This window comes from Fusarium poae (assembly GCF_019609905.1).
Source record: "Fusarium poae strain DAOMC 252244 chromosome Unknown contig_2, whole genome shotgun sequence".
Taxonomy (NCBI): Eukaryota; Fungi; Ascomycota; class Sordariomycetes; order Hypocreales; family Nectriaceae; genus Fusarium; species Fusarium poae.
The window spans coordinates 583906-606647 of record NW_025408660.1 but is presented as its reverse complement, the minus strand read 5'-3'; the positions used below and the strand labels follow the sequence as shown (position 1 = coordinate 606647).

Here is a 22742-nt window from a genome sequence, read left to right as displayed (position 1 = left end):
CGAGACCTGTAGCTTAAGCTAATGAGACTGGATGTGACTAGTACCAATCATCTACACAGATTAGATCTAATTTGAGCCAATCAGGGACCCCTCCCTTATATGAATATGCATGAATATGGATACGCAAGTACATATTATATTCATATATTAACGTGGTTGATAAGCTTGCGTGACAGATAAGCATGCGTGACAAAATTCCCTCAACCTACATCATTACCATCTAATTAAATAATTCTCAACCACCCAACATGTCACAACCCTCAAGTGAAGCTAGAATCCTTCTTGCCCTTCTTGCCCTTCAAAATGACCCAAAATTGAAAGTCCGACGCGCAGCAGAGATCTATAAAGTTGGGCGTATGATGCTATGGCGTCGACAACAAGGCATTCAATCGCGAAGCGATTGGATTCCAAAGTCACGGAAACTATCTGATCTAGAGGAACAGATAATAGTCCAATTCATTCTCGACCTAGACTCGCGAGGATTTCCATCGCGATTGCGTTTTGTGGAAGAAATGGCCAATTCTCTATTGGCTGATCGCGATGCATCACCCGTCGGCAAGCGCTGGGCTCATAACTTTGTCAAGCGACAACCAGAGCTAAAGACGCGTTTACTTCGCAAATATGACTATCAGAGAGCTAAATGCGAAGATCCCACGATTATTCGTAACTGGTTTAGGCTCGTGGCAAATACAGTTGCGAAATACGGTATCCGATCAGATGATATGTGGAATTTTGATGAGACCGGCTTTATGATGGGCATTATACAGTCCGGAATGGTCGTCACAGGCTCTGAAAGGGAAGGGAGGCCAAAATCAGTACAGCCTGGAAACCGTGAACGGAATATATTCATGCATATTCATATAAGGCCTTATTTGAATATTCATATAGCCATGTCTGTGTCGTACCCAACCTAGCCTCTTGACCCACGGCGAGTCACGGTCGATCTCTTCCTTCAAGTCACCCTTCCGTAGTCGTACGGCATCTTCCTCTTCCAATCGAGCCTGACTTATAGCAATAAGCTCATCCATAGCACTCCGACTGGTAGTATCAGCTGTATCAGCTATATCGGACGGGCCATTACTGTCGCTGTCATCTCGAACGATCCAGTAGCGTGCATGCTTTCCTCCTATCCACGTCTGTAGCCGCACCTTAATCCACGGTTCCTCTGCTATATCGTGCCCTGCCTCTCGCCGATGACGGACGATACTATCGCGTGCAATAGTAAGATATCGGCACGCGTTGCAGCTGTATCCGTGTGAGATGGCAAGCTGTTCAATTGCCTCACTGTTATCTTCGGGGGTTGCAGTAACCTTCGGGTCAGCTAGTTCAAGTGTGCTGTAGTAGTCTTTGATGTCCTTGAGTATTTGTCCCTTAAGCTGATGCTGCCGCCGAAAATGTAGCTCGATGCTGCTGCCGGGTCGAACGGCTGACTGACAAAGCCGGCAGATAAGTATCTGGTAGTCTTGATTGAGCTGTACGATGTCCTCCATTGCTGCTTGATGTCGCCTCCTTTATCTTGGTAATAGAGAGTAAAGAGAGAAGCAGTCTTGTTGTTTTCCTCTATTCATTTGAGTCCCCTTTCTTGCGTCGCGTTAACCCCAAGCTAACCCCAAGTGTGGGGTTGGGGTTATTTTTGGCCAATCAGCGGCCCGAGCCAACGTGACTCGAATCAAGTCCAAATTTTAAGCGAAATTCTCCATTTTGGTGGGCGATATCCGGCTAATCGCCTCTTAATAGTTCCTAGGCTGACTAAGAATCACGGAACAAAAGTTTCCCGGTAATAGCTCGGCGTGGTGGCTGGGTTGCTTGCCACGTACGCGATTCTGTGGGGTCGTATGAGGCGTATCCTCCCGGGCGGAATAAATTCATTCTTTACGCGATTCTGTTCCTTATCTTGTGCGCTTTCATCTCCCATCTGCCATGGGCGTTCAGCCGCAGTCCAGGATAATTGAAGACAATCCAATTGGGGATGGTCTTAACGCCTTTCGAGCTTCTTTCAAATCGATATGTGAAGGCGCGAGCGTCCCCTGCACCCTAGACGCGCTCGAGCAGCTCAGCCAAGAAGGTAAGAAGTGGTAGCCTGGCATTTCTTCCTCGTAATACTCCTCTAACCCTCGTATAGATCTCCAGAACCTCGTCATTGATCTTCTGCTGGCACTTCAAGGCTTTCGAATATCACGCCTACTTCGTTCTAGCGGTAGTGGTAAGAATCTTCTGAGCGATCTGTCAAAACTCAATGCCGCCGTCAACTTGGACGACTTCGACCTCCACCGAATTAAACCTCTCCTACGGCTAACGCTCGCCGACAAACCCGACGATGCGCTTATCTGGAATCTCGTCTATGACGCCGTCACCGAATCCACCCCGCCTCCCCGACAGGTAGCTTCTTCCATCCGACAGACTCCATGGCTGCGCAATACCAGCAGCTTCGCGAACTCTTCCGAGCATCGCAAATATGTGGACGATGTGCTGAAGGAGGAGCTTGGATCTATGTATGTCGGGGTCCGTCACTTTCATAATGCATACTTTGGAGGCGTGGCCGGCCTTGACGCAGCCTCCCAGGCGTTCTTCAAGCAATGCGTGGAAGGCAGCGATCCACTCTTTGAGGACGGTTGGAAGGGATGGCCCAGGGATGCGAACCAGAATGATGTGCTGAGCTGGTTTGCCGACTTCAGCGACAAACTAGCGGCATTCGCAGGCAGCCACGGGTCAATCCCAACGCATCGGCATCGACGACGGCCTCTTGCCCAGCCCAATAAGCCAGTACAAGGTTCTACAGGAGAGCGCAAGTTGGACGTCGGTTTTGTCAAGGATACGAGTGCTGGGAAAGACTCGCGGTGCCACTGGTCGCAGATCTTGGTGCCTGGAGAGCTGAAGAGCAACCCGTCCGCCGACAAGGCCTCGATGGCGTGGCTTGATCTGGGGAGGTACGCGAGGGAGGTGTTGGCTGCGCAGAACGACCGTCGCTTCGTCTTGGGCTTTACCATCTGCGGGTCCCTCATGAGGGTATGGGCATTTGACCGGCTCGGGGGCATCGCATCGGAGCAGTTCGACATTAACAAAGATGGGCGTCAGTTTGTGTCCACGATCCTTGGCTTTCTCCGGATGGACGAGGAGCAGCTAGGGTTCGACCCGACAATCATAACGGCAAACGGGGAGCGATTCATCGAGGTCGATCGGAATGGTTCGACCGAGCGGATCATCATCGACGAGGTGATGCAGCGGGCGCCTTGCATAGCTGGTCGAGCGACGACATGTTGGAAAGCCCATCCCGAAGGACGGCCGGAGATGCTGCTTGTCATTAAGGATTCGTGGCAATATCCGGAACGAGATGAAGAAGGCGAACTACTACGTGAGGCGACTGACAAGGGTGTCGTTAACGTAGCCCGGTACTATCACCACGAGACGGTACAGATTGACGGGGCAGATGATGATATCCGGAATAATGTTCGAAGAGGGCTGGATATTACGCAAGCTGCGAACTACCGTCCGGAACGACCAATCCGGCGGAACAACGTCGTGTCTGGCACATCGAGAGAGGGTCGCGGCAGCACCAGTGCCAGCAGAAAGCGGTCATCTAGCCAAGCTGGCGCTCCTCTTCCTTCTAGCAAGCGATCTTGTTCCGTGTCTTCAACGAGGGTCACCAGTTCATTACCAAATCGTGTACATCGGCGTGTCATTCTCCGAGACTACGGGATGCCTATCTACAAGGCGAGCTCCCGGTCAGCTCTGCTTGCTGCGTTTGAGCGGTGCATCGAGGGACACGAGTCCTTGCACAAGGCAGGCTTGCTTCATAGAGACATCTCGATCAACAATCTCATGATCAATGAGGACGATGATAACCCCTCCTGGCCTTCCTTCTTGATTGACCTTGACCTGGCTATCACAGAGCCGCGAGAGGCTGCGTCAGGGGCAAAGGGGAAGACTGGAACACGGGCATTCATGGCAATTGGGGCGCTCCTAGGTGAGCAACATTCTTTTATGCACGATCTTGAGTCATTCTTCTGGGTGCTATTCTGGATATGCATCCACTATGACGGACCAGACAAGAGCAGGGCTGTTCCACAGTTTGATAAATGGAACTACGCAGATATGGAGGAGTTAGCAAAACTCAAGTTGGGAACTGTGACAAAGGAGTCGATTTTTGTGGCCACCATCACGAATAATTTCACAACCTATTACAATCCACTTATCCCATTATTGAATGGACTACGGAAGATTGTTTTCCCTCGGGATAAGCCTTGGGAACGAGAAGATGACAAGCTCTATACTCGATTAAGACAGATTCTCCGGAAAGATTGGGAAGCTTATAGTACTAGTTAGCGTTAGGTAGAATAGCGGTGGCAATTGTTTGTAGCTTTCCAGGCCACCGTCATACAAGAGAGTTTATTACGCCCGGGAGAACGAATCTCAGAGGGCCTGTCACAGCCTGAGTCTGGGACCCTGGCCGTGACACATCTTATGCATTTTTAAATACAGCAGCTATTTTCCCACGCTAATAGCTTCACTTTTGGTCAAAGACTGCAAGTGAAAAATCGCATTTTGTATGGGATCACGGTTGGATGCGTGATCCGTACCTGAGCTTCTACGTGGTTGGTTGAAATTTGTGGGGTGCATGTAACGTAACTGCTGGGTTTAGCCAGGGTCGTAACATAACGGGTATAAAACAGAGAGCGGGGTAGGCATGTATCTCTATTCATGCAACAATACCTCGAGTCAAGACTTGTCAGTACCATCTCGATTATTATCCTCAGCCAAGACTACGAGTCTTTAGCATCAATGTCAGACACTATATCGAGTATTGGGGTCATGACACCTCGCACCCTGTCCGAAGCCGATCCCGTTGAGCACTGGCTTGATTCTACAAGTGACGGAATAGACACTCCGATATATACGCCTACTTCATTAGAGACTGGTGTCACTTTAAATGGTTCTCTTGGCCTCACTCGCAAATCCGTTCCCCACCACGATGGAAAATACCTCATCCACGACGTTTCCCGCAGTCGTGTCCTTACGTGCCACGATGGCCATCTGCGCCTGGAATCAATAGATCTGGCAAAACCCCAAAAGCACATTTCAGAACAGGCACAGTGGGAATGCAACGAGAGAAGAGGCTTTAGAGGGTTTAAGAATGTCGCCGAGGGAACCTTTCTGGGGCATGACTTTTGGTGGGATTTCTATGCCAAGGTCTACCATCACAAGGGCTGGGAGGACTTTACTCTGCGTCATATGGAGGGCGGTGTGTACCAGATCCAGACCTTGGATTTGTGGAAGCAGAGGCAGGTTTCTGCAAAGGAGGATGGAAGTGGCCTATTTCGAGACGACGACGGGGGCACTTTGTGGGAGTTTATCAAGGTTACGGGTTGATTATTAGCGACTCAGACAGTGATCGGAATGGTCTGGTATGAGTTGGTATTGGTATGGTAAATACCGCCAAGACCTGGTATGGTTTGAAGAAATCTCAATACCATGGTATTACCGGTACTAAGGGGGGTTCAATCTCACCCCCCCTACCTGAGGTACGAAGGTCAGGGGGGGTCGCTGAGAAGCAAAGGCGTGGTCCGTTGGTGGGGTACGGCTTCCTCTCTCACTTCAATGACCGAGCTAGCCTCTGATTCTGACTCTCGCTCGTCTGAACAGACAGATTCCACCACGACAGACTCCTTTTGAGTCTCCCCTTCAGGTATGGCTTCTCCAACAGCTAAAGTATCCCCGAGAGTCATAAAACGCCTGTTAGGATTCGGTACCGCCTTCCTCTTCTTCCCTCTCTTCAGCCGAGCCAATTCTTCCTCTAGGCTGGCAATCCTCTGCGTATGCGCCGCTACTGTCTGTTGTTGAGCCCAGACATCTCAGTAATCAATACATATTTATTGTTATGGGCATATTTATTGTTATGGGCATATTTATTGTTATGCTTATCCATATCGATAACAATATGGACGGTGCCAATAAATATATAACTTATAACAAAGTATTAATAATATGACCCACTATTTTCCAGCGTCAATTTACCAGCGTGTTTCAGGTTAGTCCAGCACCTGTTTTGCTGCTGCCTAGCAGGCCTCTCGGTGTTCGTGTCTCCTGGCAGTGGAAGCTGTTTGCTGCCTCGCCATCATCGTCACGTCAGTTAAGTACGCAGTTTGAAATACGCCAGCGACATATCTCTAACGACGATAATGGACGTCAGCGTATCCTCACTGGCCCAATCCAGCGCCAATCCAGCTCTTCCTCCGTTCTACCCTCTGACAGTGCCTCACAATTTGCCAGCACACTATCGGAACCCGAGGCATCTTCAACTGAGCATACGGTCAAGAGAAGGAAACTGAGAGCCATAGCAACATGGGATCACTTTCGAGGAGCTCAAGGCGACGAGCCACGCGCAATCAGCGGCAATTTACTCCACTACTGCAAGCGTTGTCGCAATCCATCTTGGTCAACCCACATATCTGGCAACGCCCGCTATCACCTCAAAAAGGCTCATCACATATTTGTTCGAGAGGATTCAAGCTCTCAAAACAAGCGTCAACTAGCCATCGAAAATGCTTTCGCAAGAACAACTGCCAAGCAGCTGCAGCAAGTCAGAGAGCATGAAAGGAACACTCTGCGGAGTGTAATCAACGTCGACGCCTTTCGAGAGGCACAGATGCTACTGTCCGCACATAGGCATCTGCCGCTGAACTTTGTAACGTGGCCAGAATATCAGGCACTTCTAACCGCGGTAAATCCATACCTGGGCATTTGAGTTAACTCAAACCTTAACTCATGAGTTAACTCATAACTCAAACTCACAAAACTCATATGAGTTGAGTCTGAGTTATCGCCGCTGACTCATGAGTTAACTCATGAAACTCACGCCGGCATCCCCACTATTTCAACCCTTGATTTAGTCTAACTAAGTTAAGTTAGTTAGCTTGTTGCAAATTTACTTTGTTGAAAAGCGGCCAATGGCTCATACTCATCCGTTCGGAAGCTTCAATACAAGTTCCGCAGCTACAATGGCGATGGCCAACAGACTTTCTCTCTCTTGAATTCATTACCTATACCATTAAGCCATCGCTATGGTATCGGAATCATCTTCTGTGCCCAGCACACCCTCTTCTAATCCCGACTTCATCGATGTTGAGAGATTTTTCACCAGAGAGAAGGCAAAGCCTCGCGCTTTATATGTTTGCTTGTACTGCAAGGCGAGCCCATGGAGGGATGGCTATAAGGGCAATGCGCGGCGTCACATAAGAAATCACCACCCGTATCTGATCGGGCTCTCCAGCCGGCAGAATCGATCCCAGCAATCTCTCGACACGTATATCACCTCATCCACCACGCCATCCGCGGCAGCATTACGGAATGCCTTCAATCGGCAGGCCTATGTCGACGCTATCATCGGCCTTGTTACGCGTCGCAGGGTGGCCTTTTCGATGGTTGAGTGGGATGAGCTAAAGGACCTGGCCCTAGCATGCAATCCTGCTATCGAGGATAGCCTAATCACTTCCCGACGTACAGTAATGCGCTATATTTCAGCGAGCTATGAGTTATACGCCGATCATTTGGCCCAATCCCTTCAGTCTGCCGTTTCGATGATTCACATCTCATCTGACCTCTGGACATCGCCACATCGGCATGGTATGCTAGCAGTATGTGGACAATGGGTCGATAAGGACTACGGGCTCCGAAAGGCGCTCCTAGGGCTGCTAGAATGTCCAAAAGACCACTCGGGTAAGTCTCAGGCCGGTCTGATTGCTGATGTCCTGAAGCGCTTTGGGATTCGACGCGTGGGATATCATACCGGAGATAATGCAACCTCCAACAATACTTGCCTAGAGGCGTTATCAGAAAAGCTTTTTAACGAGCGAGAAGTAAGTGAAAGGCTATGCGGTGACTTTTTCCTGTCCCAGCTAAGTTCCGCCTAGATTATCTTCGACCCTGTCCGCCGCCGTATCCGCTGTTTCGGCCATATTATTAACCTTTCCCTTCAAGCTTTCCTTCTCGCGCGCTCGAAAGAAGCTCTACAAGCTGCTCTTCGTGCCACCGGCGATGTCGCTGGTGCACAATCTGTCGAGACTTTCTCTGCTGCCCTCGGTGAGAGTGCGCCTCCTGCATCAGATATTCCGGTGGATCAAACACTGGAAGAGAACCATGGGAGACAGCAAAGAGACAGAAATGCTCGCAGAGTAGAATTTAGTGGGTGGGAAGGTATTGGTGCTCTCCGGAAGCTCCACCATCTTGCAGTCTGGCTTCGTAACTCCCCGATTCACAGCCATGACTGGCGCGAAGCTGTGAATCGCAGTCTCGGCATCGACAACACAACGCGATGGTCCTCATGGTATAAAACCATCAGTGTTGCCCTCGATAAGAAGGTACAGATCGTCCAGTTTATGGTAGACCATGGCAAGGACATTGGCCTCACTAATCTTCTAACGGGCGCTGACTGGGATATACTATCGAAAACCCATGCTTTTCTCCAGCCTTTTACTGAGGCAACACTGATAACAGAAGGCGATAAAGCGAGCATTTGCAGTACACTGCGGCTGATGGATGGTCTTCTCAGCCACTTCGAGAAAGCGAAGGTACCCGATGTCTACCTCGGTTCAAGATATGATAGTCGCTGATTTGTTAGATACACTACTCGACCCCGGAATTCCATGATAGTCGCATGCTTCATTCTATCGAAATGGGATGGCTTGTACTCAATAAATACTACACCATGTCTGAAGAGGCTCCCGTTTACGCCGCCGCTCTTCTTCTCGATCCACGCTGTCGGAAAGCATACTTGGATAAGAACTGGAAGAGTGCATGGATCAATCCGGCGATTGCGGGTGTCCGACAGGTATGGGAGGAGGAATACAATATCAACAACAGCGTCAATGATATAGATGGAGACATTGTAACTACTCCAGAAGATACTCCAGTCGCGCCAGGGAAGCCGCCTTCGCAGCTACAGCTTTTGCTGCAGGAGATGGAGGTCGAGACGGCTGTGCCAACAGACAGTGATAACCTAGAGGCATTTATCAATGCTCCAGCTATCAAGATTGATTGCGAACCTCTAGAGTGGTGGTGTCGCACTGAACAACGACGGCAATTTCCACGCCTTAGCCGTATGGCCATCGATATACTCTCGATAAACCCTCAATCAGCAGAGCCTGAAAGGACCTTATCCGGCGCGCGTAGGACTGCGTCATGGGACCGGCTGTCGATAACGTGCGAGCGAATAGAAGAAGTTGAGTGTCTCGGCAATTGGATACGGAATGGGCATATTGTAGCGAGTCGGGACGGTGGACTAGGACTAGTGTGCGACCCGGACGGTGTTAATGGCAATGTAGATACAGAAATTAGTGATACAGAGTAGTGTGGTGATTTTTGACGGTTCACAATTTTACTCAATAAGTTCATTAGAGTACGTTCTCACGACTAACGATGCATCGAGGAAGTGGGCGGTGTCACATGACGAAATTATATGAGTTGACTCATGAGTCTGAGTTTAACTCATGAGTGAGTCATGATCAGATCGAAACTCATATGATTGAGTTAGGGGGGGTCGAAACTCATGAGTTAACTCAAATGCCCAGGTATGTCCCTATCGTCTTCTGATCCTTGATGGTCACGAAAGCCACCACTCTACCGATTTCGAGAGATATTGCCAGGATCACAAGATCATCACGCTCCGTATGCCTGCCCATGCATCTCATCTACTCCAGCCTCTTGATGCTGGGTGCTTTGGGCCGCTGAAACAGGCTTATGGTCGAGAAATAGAGCATCTGATCAGATGCTCTGTAACCCATATTTCCAAGACTGAGTTCTTTTCTGCCTTTTATGCCGCATTTAAAGCCACCTTTACTGAAAGCAATATTCGGGTAGGTTTTAGAGGAGCTGGGCTTGCTCCTTTTAACCCGGAAAATGTAATCTCAAAGCTTGATGTGCAGTTGCGGACCCCAACGCCTTCCGGTTGGTTGGTTGCAGCGCTCATCATATGTCAACTCAATCAATCAATCACCCCAATCAAATCAATCAAATCGTCGAATTCTTCCTTTCAATCAAATCAAATCACACATTTCTAAAGTTGAAATAATTGACATATTACATATGCATCATGTGATCGTCTAATCTCGAGGGAAAATCCACATCTTCCCGAGCCACTACCCTACACTAGATAGTCGCAGATGGAAGTCTACTCTCAAATAGCGGGGGAATTAGCGGCAAAGCTAAGTATCTGCTATCGTGATCTAACGCATGACCCCACCGCGCGTATGCAATGTGGAACGCGTTTTCCAACCATGTCGCGCCATCGAAATAATCCCTTCTACACGTGGTTTCTATTCCATTTCACCAGTAGGATGTCGAACTCGCCACTCTCCCCGTCGCCAGCTGGCTTTCCGCCAACAAGATTGACACCTTGCCCTACACCTCCTTCTTCCGTCTTCTCACGATTGTCTCAGCCTAAAACGGTCGCCAAGCAGTTGGAAGAAGCAGCCGTTGGAGCTTTACCTCCCAACCCGACCATTGAGAATCTGTCCAAGATTACCTGGAAGAACCGTCGCTTCGTCCAGGAGGATTTGTTAGCTCGAAAAGGTGCAAAGGGCAGGAAGAGCTGGATTAGGTCGCACGGGACCTTCCTAGTTGAGCTGAAATATCAGGATCTACCGATAGGTCACGTCTGGTGCTGCAATCGATGTGATATGAGAGGCGCAGCGGAGTTCTTTTCGGTGCAAGCCACGTCTTCCGCAGCGGACCATCTTCGAAAGTCTGTGCTTATCCCGTTCAATCTCATTGACAAGATATCCAGCAGCTGACAGACCTGCGTAGAGCTCACCGGATCACCCCAGCTAGCCAGTCTAGCGAGTCAAGCGAGTTGCCCGAGAGCAGGATCACGAGGAATACCGGCTCTGCGAGGAATCCACGGCCGAGCTCGAGGTCGTCATGAACAACGAAACGCGGTGGAACTCCACTTACATGATGATTGAGAGGGCTTTGCGAAAGCAGACAGATATCAGAGCATTTATCTTTGCAACTCAAGAAGAGGAAGACGGGGCAAGACGGATCCCGGCGGAGGACATATTGTCCAGCGAAGACTGGCGGGTTCTTGGCGAAGTCAACGAGATTCTCAAACCCATATACCTTCAGACGATGCGGACGCAAGGCTGGGGTAAAGGTGACAGCCATGGACGCCTGTGGGAGGTGGTGATAGGAATGGAATATCTGTTGGAGCATTTTGAGGACTGGAAGGTCTTCTATAGTGAGGTTACGGAGGAGACGATGGGAGAAACTCAAGTGGATGCTGCGGAGCGGATTGCAACGGCGTCAGCAAATTTCCGAGAGTCCAACGGTCGGCCAAGCCGCGTTCGCCGTCTCCCTGCCCGCTTTGAGGAGGATGAGGTTTACGCGCTACCACAGCGGAGTCAACCTCCGAGATTCGTAGAATCTGCCTTACCGTTGCATTCTCGGGCTGATTATTCTACGGCGGAGAAACGATCAGCGTCCGAGACGTCGCAAAAGAGCACATTACCAGCGGACCATCGAGCCTACATTCGGGCATCAATCAACAACGGGTGGAAGAAGCTGAATGAGTATTATGACAAGCTCGGAGAATCTCCCTTGTTTGCGGCAGCAATCATTCTTCACCCGAGGTTCGGGATCAGCTGGTTAGAGGCGACTTGGGTGTCTGAGAAGCAACTCGCTTGGGTTCGTGATGCCAAGGCTGGAATCAAGGATTACTTCACCCGTTGGTACGACGCGAACCAGGGACTGTGCGAGGAAACAACGAAGTACGACGCAGCGCCAAGGACGATGGGTCAAGAGGATGATCAGTACACTCAGTGGATTAATAGCAAGACAAAGAAAGCGTTTGCGACGGGTGGCAGTGTCGGCGAGCTCGAAAGGTACCTCCGTCTCGAGCCACAGGATACGCAGGATGCTATCCAATGGTGGAGAGACCACAGGGCTTCGTTTCCTTCACTGAGCAGCTTTGCCCTGGATGTCTTTGCTATTCCAGCGATGGCGAGCGATTGTGAGAGACAATTCAGCCTAGCGAAGCTGACGTTGACTTCTCAGAGGCTCTCGATGGGCGCAGATACATTGGAACATGTTCAATGCCTCAAGAACTGGGTCAGGCAGGGCGGAGTAAGGTTAGGTAGTTGGGTGGGTAGCTGAGTGTTGGTGTACACGAGGGGGATGACTTCGGGTTGGGGTCCCCACTCACGGAATTGAAAAGGGTATCAATCAAATCAAACAAATCAACTTTGAGCTCGAGGGCTGTCAATCAAATCAACTTCGGGGCCAAAGTTGATTTGATTGACATATGATGAGCGCTGCAATTGAATGGGATTCATTTCCTGACGATCAAGATCATTGTTACTACTGCTCGACAAGTGATAACACTTCCTCATACGAAGTGAGAATAAGCCTAGCTTATCCGATAACAGAAAACCTACGTTAGGTCTTACCAAGTGAGATCGCATCGTTACATTCTGCCTCCACAGACGTAAGTTGGGGACGACATGGAGGTGCGGGTTCCACCCATTCCGCAAGCACTGGTGCCTAGTTCCGCTTCATGGACCCCAGAAGTTGGCGCCCGTAGTTGATCTTTGCAAAATCTCAGATATCATGGACAAGGCCAGTCAGGTACTAGCTCAAGGTAGTCCCGATGGTGTGCGCAAATCATTTCGTGCTTTGGCTGACCATAGTGATGTCGCGCGCACTGCCCTACAGCATCATACACTTGGACGACGATCGAACCAAGAGAAAGCCCAAAGCCAACATTATCTCCATCCGTGGGAGGAAAAGGCTCCCGTCAAGTTCTTAGCGCAACAAGATGCCCTCGGGCGTTTGATTCGCATCAAACATGTAGCCTCGATCGCGTTCAGTCTTGCCAGACAAAGACGGACACTGACAGACAGACCAGGCAAGCCGCCTGGTAAGAACTGGCCTCGGTTCTTCTGCAAGCGCCATCCAGAACTTCAAGCGAAACAAAGCAAAGCCCTGGACTGGAAGCGTTATGACATTCGCGATAAGGTGATACACTGGTTTGAGGCGATCAGCAAAGTGCTTGAGGATCCGGATGTGTTGCAAGAGAACATGTACAATATGGATGAGACTGGAGTCATGCTGTCCAACCCGAACTCTATTCAAGTCCTTGTCACCAAGGACAATCCACAAGGCTATTGAGTCGCACGTGTCAAGCCTCAGCCTTGTCAAGCGGACCACAGTCACGGCTATCGAATGTGTGAGTGGCGACGGCAAGCATCTGAATCCGATGATCATCTGGCCCGCATCGACACATCAAGCTAATTGGATCACGCACCCTACTCCTGGGTGGCACTATGCGTACTCCGATAAAGAGTATACCGACTCTTTTCTCAACTTACAGTACAGTGGATGAAGCTTGTCTTTGATCCTCAAATGAAAGAACGCGCTAATTTCACACAGGCAGGTTGAGGCCGAGGTAGACCAATCACCGCGCTGCGGATGCTCGACGAATGTCAAGACCACAAACGTGTGCAACCTCTGCAGCATTGCTGGCCACAGATTGATCATTTCTGAGATCGTACGTAGGTGTTCATCTCCTGACATCTTTTGTCGTTACTCTAGAGTTCTCTTCTGCAACGTTGTTGCTTCCCCAAAGTTCTCTGGGGCAGGGTGCTCTGGTGAACCGAACCCAGCAAGACGCTTGATTATGCGTCATCCGAGCAATCTTCTCCTATGTGACCTTGTTCTCCACCTAAGCATTGTCAGTGGGCCTCTTCACAATAGAGTAGGCTAGAGACGCACACTTGAGGCAACGGACTGGATGATTACACCAGGTCGCCTTGTGCCCCTGATAAAGACCTGGCAGCATTATTAGCAGGGCCCTTGTGAAAAAGAGCATGCGGCCACACATTTACCACAGAACTCTTGGCATTCTCGCTCCCAATGCTCTCCCGATCCGCAGTTGAGACAACCGTTTGTCCGTTTCCAACGGTTGATTATTTTCTCCCACTTTTGTTCACCTATGTCCTCAGTTCTTTCCAGAAATCTGGCAGGGTCTGAATAAGCCAGGCTACCCAGCACGGCACCCTGATTGATCCAGGTCCCATTTCCAAAGGAATTGCCCGAAACAGTGCGTGCGATTGAGGGCACGTGATCTGCCCGCACGTTAGCTCAAGAATCTCGAACGGGAGACCAATCTGTACAATTCCTTGAGGGTGTATCCCGATCTCCATCATGGATCGCGTATCGTCCGAGAATAGCCTTCGCCACAGACGCTGCCGTAGCGGCTGCAAAGTCTTGCCAGCCTTTGTTCTTGTGACTGTCCGCATAGTTACAAATGCCCTTGACAACGATGCACGGAACCTCATCCCATGATCCAGCGCCCTCCATCTCGAAGGCAATGAGGTCATGTTCATCCGCGATGCAGTCTCGATCTTCCCCGCTCTTCATGACTGTATTACCCGAGCCGATTCGGCCAATGAAAATCTCGGGACTGAAGTCTCCGCTGTTGACACGATCCATAGAGCGCTCTCGTGTAATCACGGCCTTGAGGTCACACCCAACCTCGACACAGGAAGCCTTGGAAGCTGATTCGCAGAAGACGCTGGGATCATTAGCACATACGACGCATCCCTCACGATGTCGATGCGCATAGTTCGGATCGTATAAGGCGTCCTTTGCGGTTCCAGGGAATTGGTAGTTCGCTCGGCGTCGTTTCTTCTTAGCGCCTTCTTGTAGATGCTTTAAGTGTGTTGTGGCCTCTACCTGCAGTCTTTCTCTCATGAGCTCTGTTTGGAACATTGCGAGCAGACTTCGAATGTCCTTATTGGCCCTTCCAAGGCTGTCTTCAACCGTGTTCTTGACGGCAAAGTGACCTGGATATTACCTGCCGTAGTCATACTGAATTATGGTCTTGCTGACCACGACGTCGCCCAGAAATGCGTCATGGTCACCGATGCCAGGGACACCACCACAAGTGCCAACAAGGATGGCTAGCTTGAGATTAGTGTAGCTTGAGCGCAAACTCGCAGTTGCAGCCGCTGCGCTATTGTTGCCCATGCCGGGAAGAACAGCCAGAACAACGTGGTGGCCTCCGATGCGACCAGTGAAGTAGTGATTCGTGTCGCCATCGGCTCGGCCATAATGATCGCGATCCTCGTCCCAGAACTGATCGAACAGCAACGTAACAGCATCAGCCTCATGAGGCAGAGCACAAACGATGGCAACGCGAAAGCTTTTGCGATCAGTGGGCGGTTGTGGGGCAGACATCGCAAAGATTGACAAAAGACAAGTGAGAAACAAGCGACAGAAGTATGATTCCGATTACTGTAGGAGGTCACCTTCAGCCTCCGCAGTCAAGGATCATGCATTGCTGCCTTGTCGTCACGTGAGGGGTTGAAGCAGGCCATGTTGGCGGCGGCCAATACATGGGCACCTAGGTGCCCAAATAACCTTGGGCATCCCCCCTAGGGCACGCAATATTATTGGCTCAAAATTCCCCACACTTTGACAAAGCACTAAAGCCTCAGCCGGCCTTTATGACTCGTACGGCAGGTACAACAGCACTAACACCTGAGATTGTGTTAAGACATTTGCTTCATCGACTCAACTACAACACCGTCATTGATACCTGGAGATGATATTGCATTGGAATTAAACGTATCTGGACCAAAGAATATAGTCACTTCCTATCTAATAATCAAGTCGTTTTGCGCGCTGAATTGACATGTGTGCTGTGCTCTTACTCCTCACAGGGCGGCCTTTGGATCAGTTTTCATGCTGTCGACTCTGCAAGGCTCCGTGGACCTATAGAATCGTGTTCACCGCAAAATAATGTGTTCAAGACTTTAATCACCCGTTAACCCACAGTTAGGCTACAGCTGTATCTTTGAGCTCATCCCCCGCCTATCTGTCCAGCAACAGCTCTCCAAAGTAGCCCTAACCGTCCTGTTGTAGGCTATGTATTGGTGCCACGCCTAGTCAGGCGGCGCACCTGGGTGCGCAACTTTATTTGGGCACCTAGGTGCCCATGTATTGGCCGCCCATAAATGATAAATGCTTAGTCAGGGGGTTGTGCCCCTAGCCTGCTGACGGGGGGGGGGGTCTGTGCCCCGAGCACACAGTGGAATGAAACCTACTTTGTCTAACAATGGTAATTAGTGGGCCGCATCCAGGTCTTGGTCGTCGACGTTTTTGTCACTCGTCCATTAGAATCCTATCTAGCGACCCGATCAAACCGGCACGCAACCAACTCCGTAGTGTCTGACAAAGCCCAATTGTACTGGCATCTAGCCTATTGCGGCTCTTGGTAACCATGCGGCCAGTGGTCGAGAATAGCCTCTCACACTCGGCTGACATTGGTGGCACAGTACAGTGTGTCCAATAACCAAGTTATTTGATTTGCTTGGTTGTGGTTGGTTGATTACGTAACAACCAACCACAAGCAAGCCTTTTTGGCTTACTCGAGTTAACTTGAAGTTACTCGACTAAGTTACCGGATTGGGAAAATGGCCAACAAAGTCTAACCTTAATAGGGCAGGCTAGGAAGACAGCGCACCCTGATTGGCCCAGTCTTTAAATGAAATGGGTGAGGATCTCCTTTTCTTTCTCCTCCAACCTTTCCACAGAGCCAAGGCTGCCGATTTGGTCCAATAACTTGAAGAACAAACCAAATATGTCTTCGCGCCCATTCTTTAAGCCTCATGGAAGGCTCGAAAAAACCACTCCTCCTAGGACCCCTTCTGAGTCGCTCGGCCCCGCCCAGCCGAGCACTCCTAGCTCCGCCTCAACTCAATGTGCCTAACGATAAGCCCTCCCCTTCAAGGCTTTCTGACGAAAGAGGTGCGCCGGACGCCTCTCAGTGCCCTTTCCCTATCGACTGGGACAAAATGTGGAGGCCATGCGACGTTCCATAGATATTTTTGCGAGTTCCATGGATTACGTAGGCCTCTCACGGTTCAGACGCTCCGATGCAGTTTTTGCCAGGCTGAACTCGATGTACGATTATTGCTATGATCGGCCGGAGGATGCGCTTGACTGGCTGCCAGTCGATATGCCACGAGTGTGTTGTTCTGTAGGACAGATCGATTGGAAGGAAGCCGCTTCGCCCGGTGCCGATAATCTATGGCCCCGAGAATAGCGCCGCTGGCAGGACGGACCGCACTATGGCGTATAAGATGCCATCTTCGCGGCCTCATCAACAACATTGCGGAGCACGTCACCGGACATCGTCGAAAATCACGCAAAACCTCGCCACCCAAGCGTCCGTCGCAAGGAAAACCCCGGAAGCGTATCCATACAGCGGCAGAACGCGCAATCACGGCATCCCCATTTGGTTCCTCGTAGATCGTATAGCTGCCGGATAACAAAACCGAGGAGGGGGGCTAATGCGGGAAACGGTGGCGGGCATTGATGGCGCAAGTGGCGGGATACTGAGGAATCCGTTCAGATGATCAGTGATCAGTCATGGGCGGCGGGTCATGTCCAGAATAGTTAATGTGCCGCGTAATATGTCTCTTATTCGGAGCTGTCTAACTTGGCGTGCAGCAGTGCCAAGAGCGTGCTCCCAACCAACCGGCGGGATTGTACGTTGGCGAATTCGCACTAGTGAAGCCGTGGCCAGCAAGACGGTCGCATGACTAAAGCGCCTGCCCACTCCTGCTTGACCTTCCACTGGAAGTTGGACTCTTTCCGTGGTCGCATTCGTCGTGAAGGTTGGTAATGTTCCCATATACCGATTCGAGGTTACTGTGGACCTATTTGGTAAAACGCCAGATCGTACCGTATGGGGTGACGATAGCCTATATGATCGTCGCCTTCCATTCACAATATTCCGACCGCTACGAGAGGACTTGGTTTAAGGTTACGGCGGGTCTCGCCAACTTGGTGGGACAGTTTGTCATGACCTTTCCCATGACGACCTGGTGCGCATGGGAGGCCAAACAGACGATGCGTGTGCCAGCACTCAGCGCCGATATTCGAGACGCCATCGCAGGTTATCATAGCTCTTCAACGGGCGGTACCGTCGCCTTTCACAAGATCCTCGAGACGTCAAAAATCAGCCGCCACATGAGAAGTCAAGTTTCTAATATGAACTCCGATCTTCATACAGTCAAACGAGTTTTACTTGACGGCTTACCATCCCACGTCCACGGCGAGGAGCAACATCCGACTAATGCTCGGGCGCCTAAAATGGTAATTTGGATGATGTCGTTCTGCGTATTCTTGTTCAACTGTTTTTGTTATGCCACCACTTCGTTCCTCCTCGTCAAGGTTGCAGCAACATCAGTCTTCGTCCTACTGGTCCAAGGCGACGTAGCTCGCAAAGACCACCAGTCACTTGAAGATATGCTCAACATCTCAAATCAAATCTTTACCTCCGGAAATATTCTGACGCTTCCGTTTGTTGGAATCCCAGTGTTGATCGCTCTCAGAGTTTTTCACTACCGTTTGATGAAAAATCTGTGGCCATTTTGGGTTCTCAGTATCGCCCAAACGATTCTCAACCTTACAATTTCTGACCTATTTGGTCCGGCGGTGTTGAGATTAGCGGAGAAGTGCAGGGGGATACCCACGTTGGGGTAGTAATAATCAAAGCCGTCGGACGGAGGAGGTTCGCTCTAGTCTATTGTGGGAGGAGTCCCCGAAGAGCTGACGTATTAACTAGAAGTAGACCAGGGACAGAATGTAAAACTCCAAGCGCATTGAATAAGTTAAATAAATTATCTAACCTGTTGACTGAACCAATAGTTCTCATTCCGAAGGTCTACGATACGCAACAGATAATCCCCCGTTAACCGTCGCTTTCGGGATTCAGACACTCGCATGACTCGCTTGTTACGAGGTAAGTTCTTGATATCTGAGTCTTGAACCTTCCCCGGATATTGGCGTTAGGTTCAATCGCAACAATCATGCCGGCTTTGAATGAGCCTACAGCAAAGCCGTCGATTGAACCTTGTTCATGCGGACCGAGTCCGACATTGTGACCGATACGGGCGGGTTTTGTGTAGCCGCGCTCCGCCAGCATCTCGCAAGCCTTTTCGAACGGAGCAGAGAGAGGTAGCCCAGGTCGAATTAATTCAACGACTGCGCCACGAATCTCATTTGCGTCCGCGATTGCCGTCTTTTCTGAGTTGGACAGTTCTCCCTTCCAGACGGTGTCCTCCAATTCAACATGCCTCCCATTGATGACGCTCCAGATCAGCACTGAACCCGCCTCTCCATCTTCGAGTCTGCGCGAGGTGGGTGAGGCGGTCTGCATGAATTTTCGTTCACCAAAAAGAACCCAAACATCAAATCCGTCAAATTTGCCGCCTTCCAACGAGCCAAAGCCGTGGATGTCGGCATCGGGATAGGTTTTGCTCCACAACTTGTACATTGCGCATTTGGCGGCGAAGAATGTTTCGTACTCGCTACCCCCGGCATGGGCTCGTTCTTTCGCTGCAGCTAAGCCGGCGCCGGCGATCTTAGCAGCGATACGTGCATTCGCGATTTCATCCTCATCCTTGACGCTCCGGCATTCTTGCAGGAGGTCGTCGACTCCAACGAATTTTGCGTCCGGCAGTGCGCTCGTCAAAGCATCGTAGAAATCCAGTGAAATGAACTTGCGCTCAATCCCGATCCTCTTTCCCACAGAGCTTCCCTGAGCGACGAGGATTTGCAGTGCCTCAGGCCAGTTTGACGCTGTCGGTTCAGCGCCGAACCAATGTCCGTAGAAGTGATTGATGCGAACGCCGGGAGTGTTCTCAGCTTTGTGTTTGCGGAGTGCGTTTGCAAGAAGGATAGGTTTGGCACTGTCCTCTGTCAAAATCGCGAATGCGGGGTGGGACCAAATGGTCGCGTTGAAGCCAGTCAAGTAGCAAATGTGTTCGGGTTTCGACAGCACCATCACGCTGATGCCTTCTCTCGCCATGCTGACTTTAAGACGAGTTACTCGGCTCGACATTTTGATGGAGAGGCTCAAATTATATTCTGATGAGGGGAGAGGTGGCGCGTCTTTGAAAGTGAATAAAGAAAAGGGGCACTGTGCAGATATCTCTATCTATTTATGTCCCACTCCTGTTTTTGCGAACCTTGCCAGAGTCAATGACGTGGCTGATAGGATGACACCTGCTTATTCACTTGTCCATCACGCCATCTAAGAGGGGTATGTATAAATGTGGTTGCATGCAGCAAGTTTGGCATTGACCCGCGGCAGAGCTCACACCAGCATCGCCCGTCCCCATTCATTTGAACGTGCTTCCGAGGTGTGGTTGGAGTTACGGGCGGTCCTTCCGTAATGCACATCGCTCGAATTAGCTCTGTACGCAATCAGTCCGGATCGTCAGTTGCCACGGCGTCTTGGCTCCGGAGAGGCTGGACGTCTGAGTTCCTGATGAACCTATAAATATTTCTCCCTCATGTACGTAGGGCCGCTTAGAATAGGTGTAGCAGCACAACATGAAAATATCAGTCTTTGGCGCTGGCCCATGCGGCATCTCTCTCGCAATACACCTTATACAATGCGACAACGAAGTGCTTCTTCACACCAATGAAGGCCATCAGCGTACACTCAACAAGCTTGGCCGCGACGGCAGGATTTCGTCGGCAGGGGATATCGACGGCAATTTCCTCCTGAAAATCACTCAAAGCTTAATGGACGCTGTCCTGTTTGCAAAGATTCTTATTGTTGCTGTGCCGGCAGACGCTCACGAGGCTATACTCGCCGACATAGGGGGTACGAATCAAGACCTCACTCGCCACACGATTATTGCTCTCCCGAGCAATTTCTTTCCTCTACTTGCCCACCGACGGATCAAGGCGCGAGGAATTCTCGGGGTTGCCACTTCTCCGTTTACTTCCAAGATCCAGAATGGGAAGTTAATGGTGAAGAGCATAAAAAAGGTGCTGCCGATATCAGGACTTCCCGCGAACCTCAGCCAGTCGTTTTGCGATGAAATTGCAGAAATCTTTCCGCAACCCCTGGAGTGGTACCCCAATTGTTTGGCACTCGACATGGCATGCATCGGAGCGATTATGCACGTCGTGCCTACCCTCCTCAACGTGGGTTGGATTGAAAGTGCAAAGGGTGATTTGGGCCTTTATCCGGATTGTATGACTGAGAGCGTTGTCGATGTCATGACTGCACTCGATCAAGATCGATTGGAAATCGGAAGACGTCTCGATTTCCAACTCGAATCGGTCTTGGAGATGATGAACAAATATTACGGAACATCATACCGGACGTTGCGGGAATTCGCACTGAATTCCAAACCTCATAACATGACGAGATGGGCGCCCGACAGTATGGCACATCGCGTTATCACACAGGACATACCGTGTTCGCTTGTTCCTTGGTTTCAGCTTGGCCTGAAAGTTGGTTTCAATTCGCGCCTTATGGAAACATTTATTTTCTTAGGATCGAGGATCAATAACGAAGATTACCTGTCGAATGGGAGAAATTTGGCAAAACTGGGAATAGAGAAGTTATCGAAGGCTGAGATAGTTAGAATTTTCTCATAAAACTTTAGATTTCTGGCGCTGGATTTGGACCCTGAGTTAGATTGTACGTTAATTCGCTTGTGCATTGCTCCCAGATGTTGTTCACAGGCGATTCTACTCAAATCCTTCATATAAAATGAGTTACGTAGCCTATCTACTGTCACGGGCAGGTCTCGGTAGTACAGGTGAACGGGGAACGCTTCTGGCGGAATCGGTTCTATTGCTACGGATAGGCACTGCAGGCAGGTCAGGCTCTATTGACAAGACGTAGCTCGAGGAGCTACGTTCAGGATCTATCTAGTCGGTGAACTAAAGTCTCAGCGATAACGTATCGCCACGTGATCTGATCCACTTGTAGCTCTAGGGTAGGCTGGTCTGACTTCGAGCGTTGCGAATAGACTCATTGACTTTCGGTGCTCACTGTGTATCAATTGTGAAGAATTCCTCCTTTTGACTAAGCTTCCTTGACATATCAGCACGGTTTTCATCGATAGAGTAATATTCCACATCCTTTCCTGTGCACTCAAGCCACTGCTTAAACTGTAGCCTCTTTGGAAGCCCTTCAATAGTGACTTATCTATTCTCTCGCCACTCTTTCTTAATCAGTGTGGCTAACAAACCGACCGTCTGACAGACCGTCTGACAGACCACCTTCAGACCGCAGACCGACCGACCGGCAATTCTCGTCAGACCGACCGACCAGAGCTGCCGGTCGGATTGGGTGGTCTGAGTCGGTCTGGGTTGGGGGTTTCCAAGGCCGCCATTGGTCGGCTCCTCCTCAAGGTACCCGTGCCGCGCCCCACCTATTTTAGCACTCCCGAACTCGTTCCACAGAATAAGTGAGGCTCGGCGCAGGTAGCCATTGAGTGCACCCTTTAACTAGCGCGGGTAGAATCTCGGGATCAGATAATCAGACCTAGACCGACCGACCGGGAGCCTTGACCAACCCAGACCGACAGACCGAAGGGGCCGGTCTAGGTCGGTCGGTTTGTTAGCCACACTGTTCTAGAAGTCCTGCCTTCAGCCATGACCTAACCGTTTGGGTAACTGCAATTGCATGCTTGGAAATCGATCGTATAGATCGATTTCCAGCTTTGAACGATCGATTTAAATCGATCGTCACCTTCAGTTGATCGATATCAATCGATCACTAGTCGATCGGTTATCATATCGATCGATTTCAAGCCCTAAACGATCGATTTGTATCGAGCATCACCACCGCTCGATCGATATCGATCAACTGAGGGCGACAATCGATCGATCTAGCAATCGATATCGATCGATGACCAATTAGATCAGTTCTGGGT

At 50.2% G+C, this 22742-nt stretch overlaps 6 protein-coding genes across 6 annotated transcripts; 4 read left to right on the top strand and 2 right to left on the bottom strand.

Moving 5' to 3' along the window:
- Nucleotides 1–1920: 1920 nt before the first annotated feature.
- Nucleotides 1921–4323, top strand: FPOAC1_013446 (uncharacterized protein; the record flags this gene model as incomplete). The annotated part of the gene is made up of 2 exons (XM_044857787.1): nucleotides 1921–2065; nucleotides 2123–4323. 2 exons carry the CDS (start codon nucleotides 1921–1923, stop codon nucleotides 4321–4323), a joined length of 2346 nt encoding a protein of 781 aa, XP_044701169.1.
- Nucleotides 4324–4779: 456 nt separating this feature from the next.
- On the top strand, nucleotides 4780–6742 carry FPOAC1_013445 (uncharacterized protein; the record flags this gene model as incomplete). The annotated part of the gene is made up of 2 exons (XM_044857786.1): nucleotides 4780–5355; nucleotides 6002–6742. The coding sequence occupies 2 exons, from the start codon at nucleotides 4780–4782 to the stop codon at nucleotides 6740–6742; spliced, it is 1317 nt and encodes a 438-aa protein (XP_044701168.1).
- A 6945-nt stretch (nucleotides 6743–13687) lies between these two features.
- Nucleotides 13688–15225, bottom strand: FPOAC1_013444 (uncharacterized protein; the record flags this gene model as incomplete). The annotated part of the gene is made up of 5 exons (XM_044857785.1): nucleotides 13688–13708; nucleotides 13759–13815; nucleotides 13864–14111; nucleotides 14160–14788; nucleotides 14843–15225. 5 exons carry the CDS (start codon nucleotides 15223–15225, stop codon nucleotides 13688–13690), a joined length of 1338 nt encoding a protein of 445 aa, XP_044701167.1.
- Nucleotides 15226–17676: 2451 nt separating this feature from the next.
- FPOAC1_013443 (uncharacterized protein) lies at nucleotides 17677–18505 on the top strand (the record flags this gene model as incomplete). Its single annotated transcript, XM_044857784.1, has 2 exons — nucleotides 17677–18439; nucleotides 18501–18505. 2 exons carry the CDS (start codon nucleotides 17677–17679, stop codon nucleotides 18503–18505), a joined length of 768 nt encoding a protein of 255 aa, XP_044701166.1.
- Nucleotides 18506–18748: 243 nt separating this feature from the next.
- On the bottom strand, nucleotides 18749–19900 carry FPOAC1_013442 (uncharacterized protein; the record flags this gene model as incomplete). Its single annotated transcript, XM_044857783.1, has 1 exon — nucleotides 18749–19900. One exon carries the CDS (start codon nucleotides 19898–19900, stop codon nucleotides 18749–18751), a length of 1152 nt encoding a protein of 383 aa, XP_044701165.1.
- Nucleotides 19901–20394: 494 nt separating this feature from the next.
- FPOAC1_013441 (uncharacterized protein) lies at nucleotides 20395–22278 on the top strand (the record flags this gene model as incomplete). Its single annotated transcript, XM_044857782.1, has 2 exons — nucleotides 20395–21238; nucleotides 22070–22278. The coding sequence occupies 2 exons, from the start codon at nucleotides 20395–20397 to the stop codon at nucleotides 22276–22278; spliced, it is 1053 nt and encodes a 350-aa protein (XP_044701164.1).
- Between the last annotated feature and the right edge of the window lie 464 nt (nucleotides 22279–22742).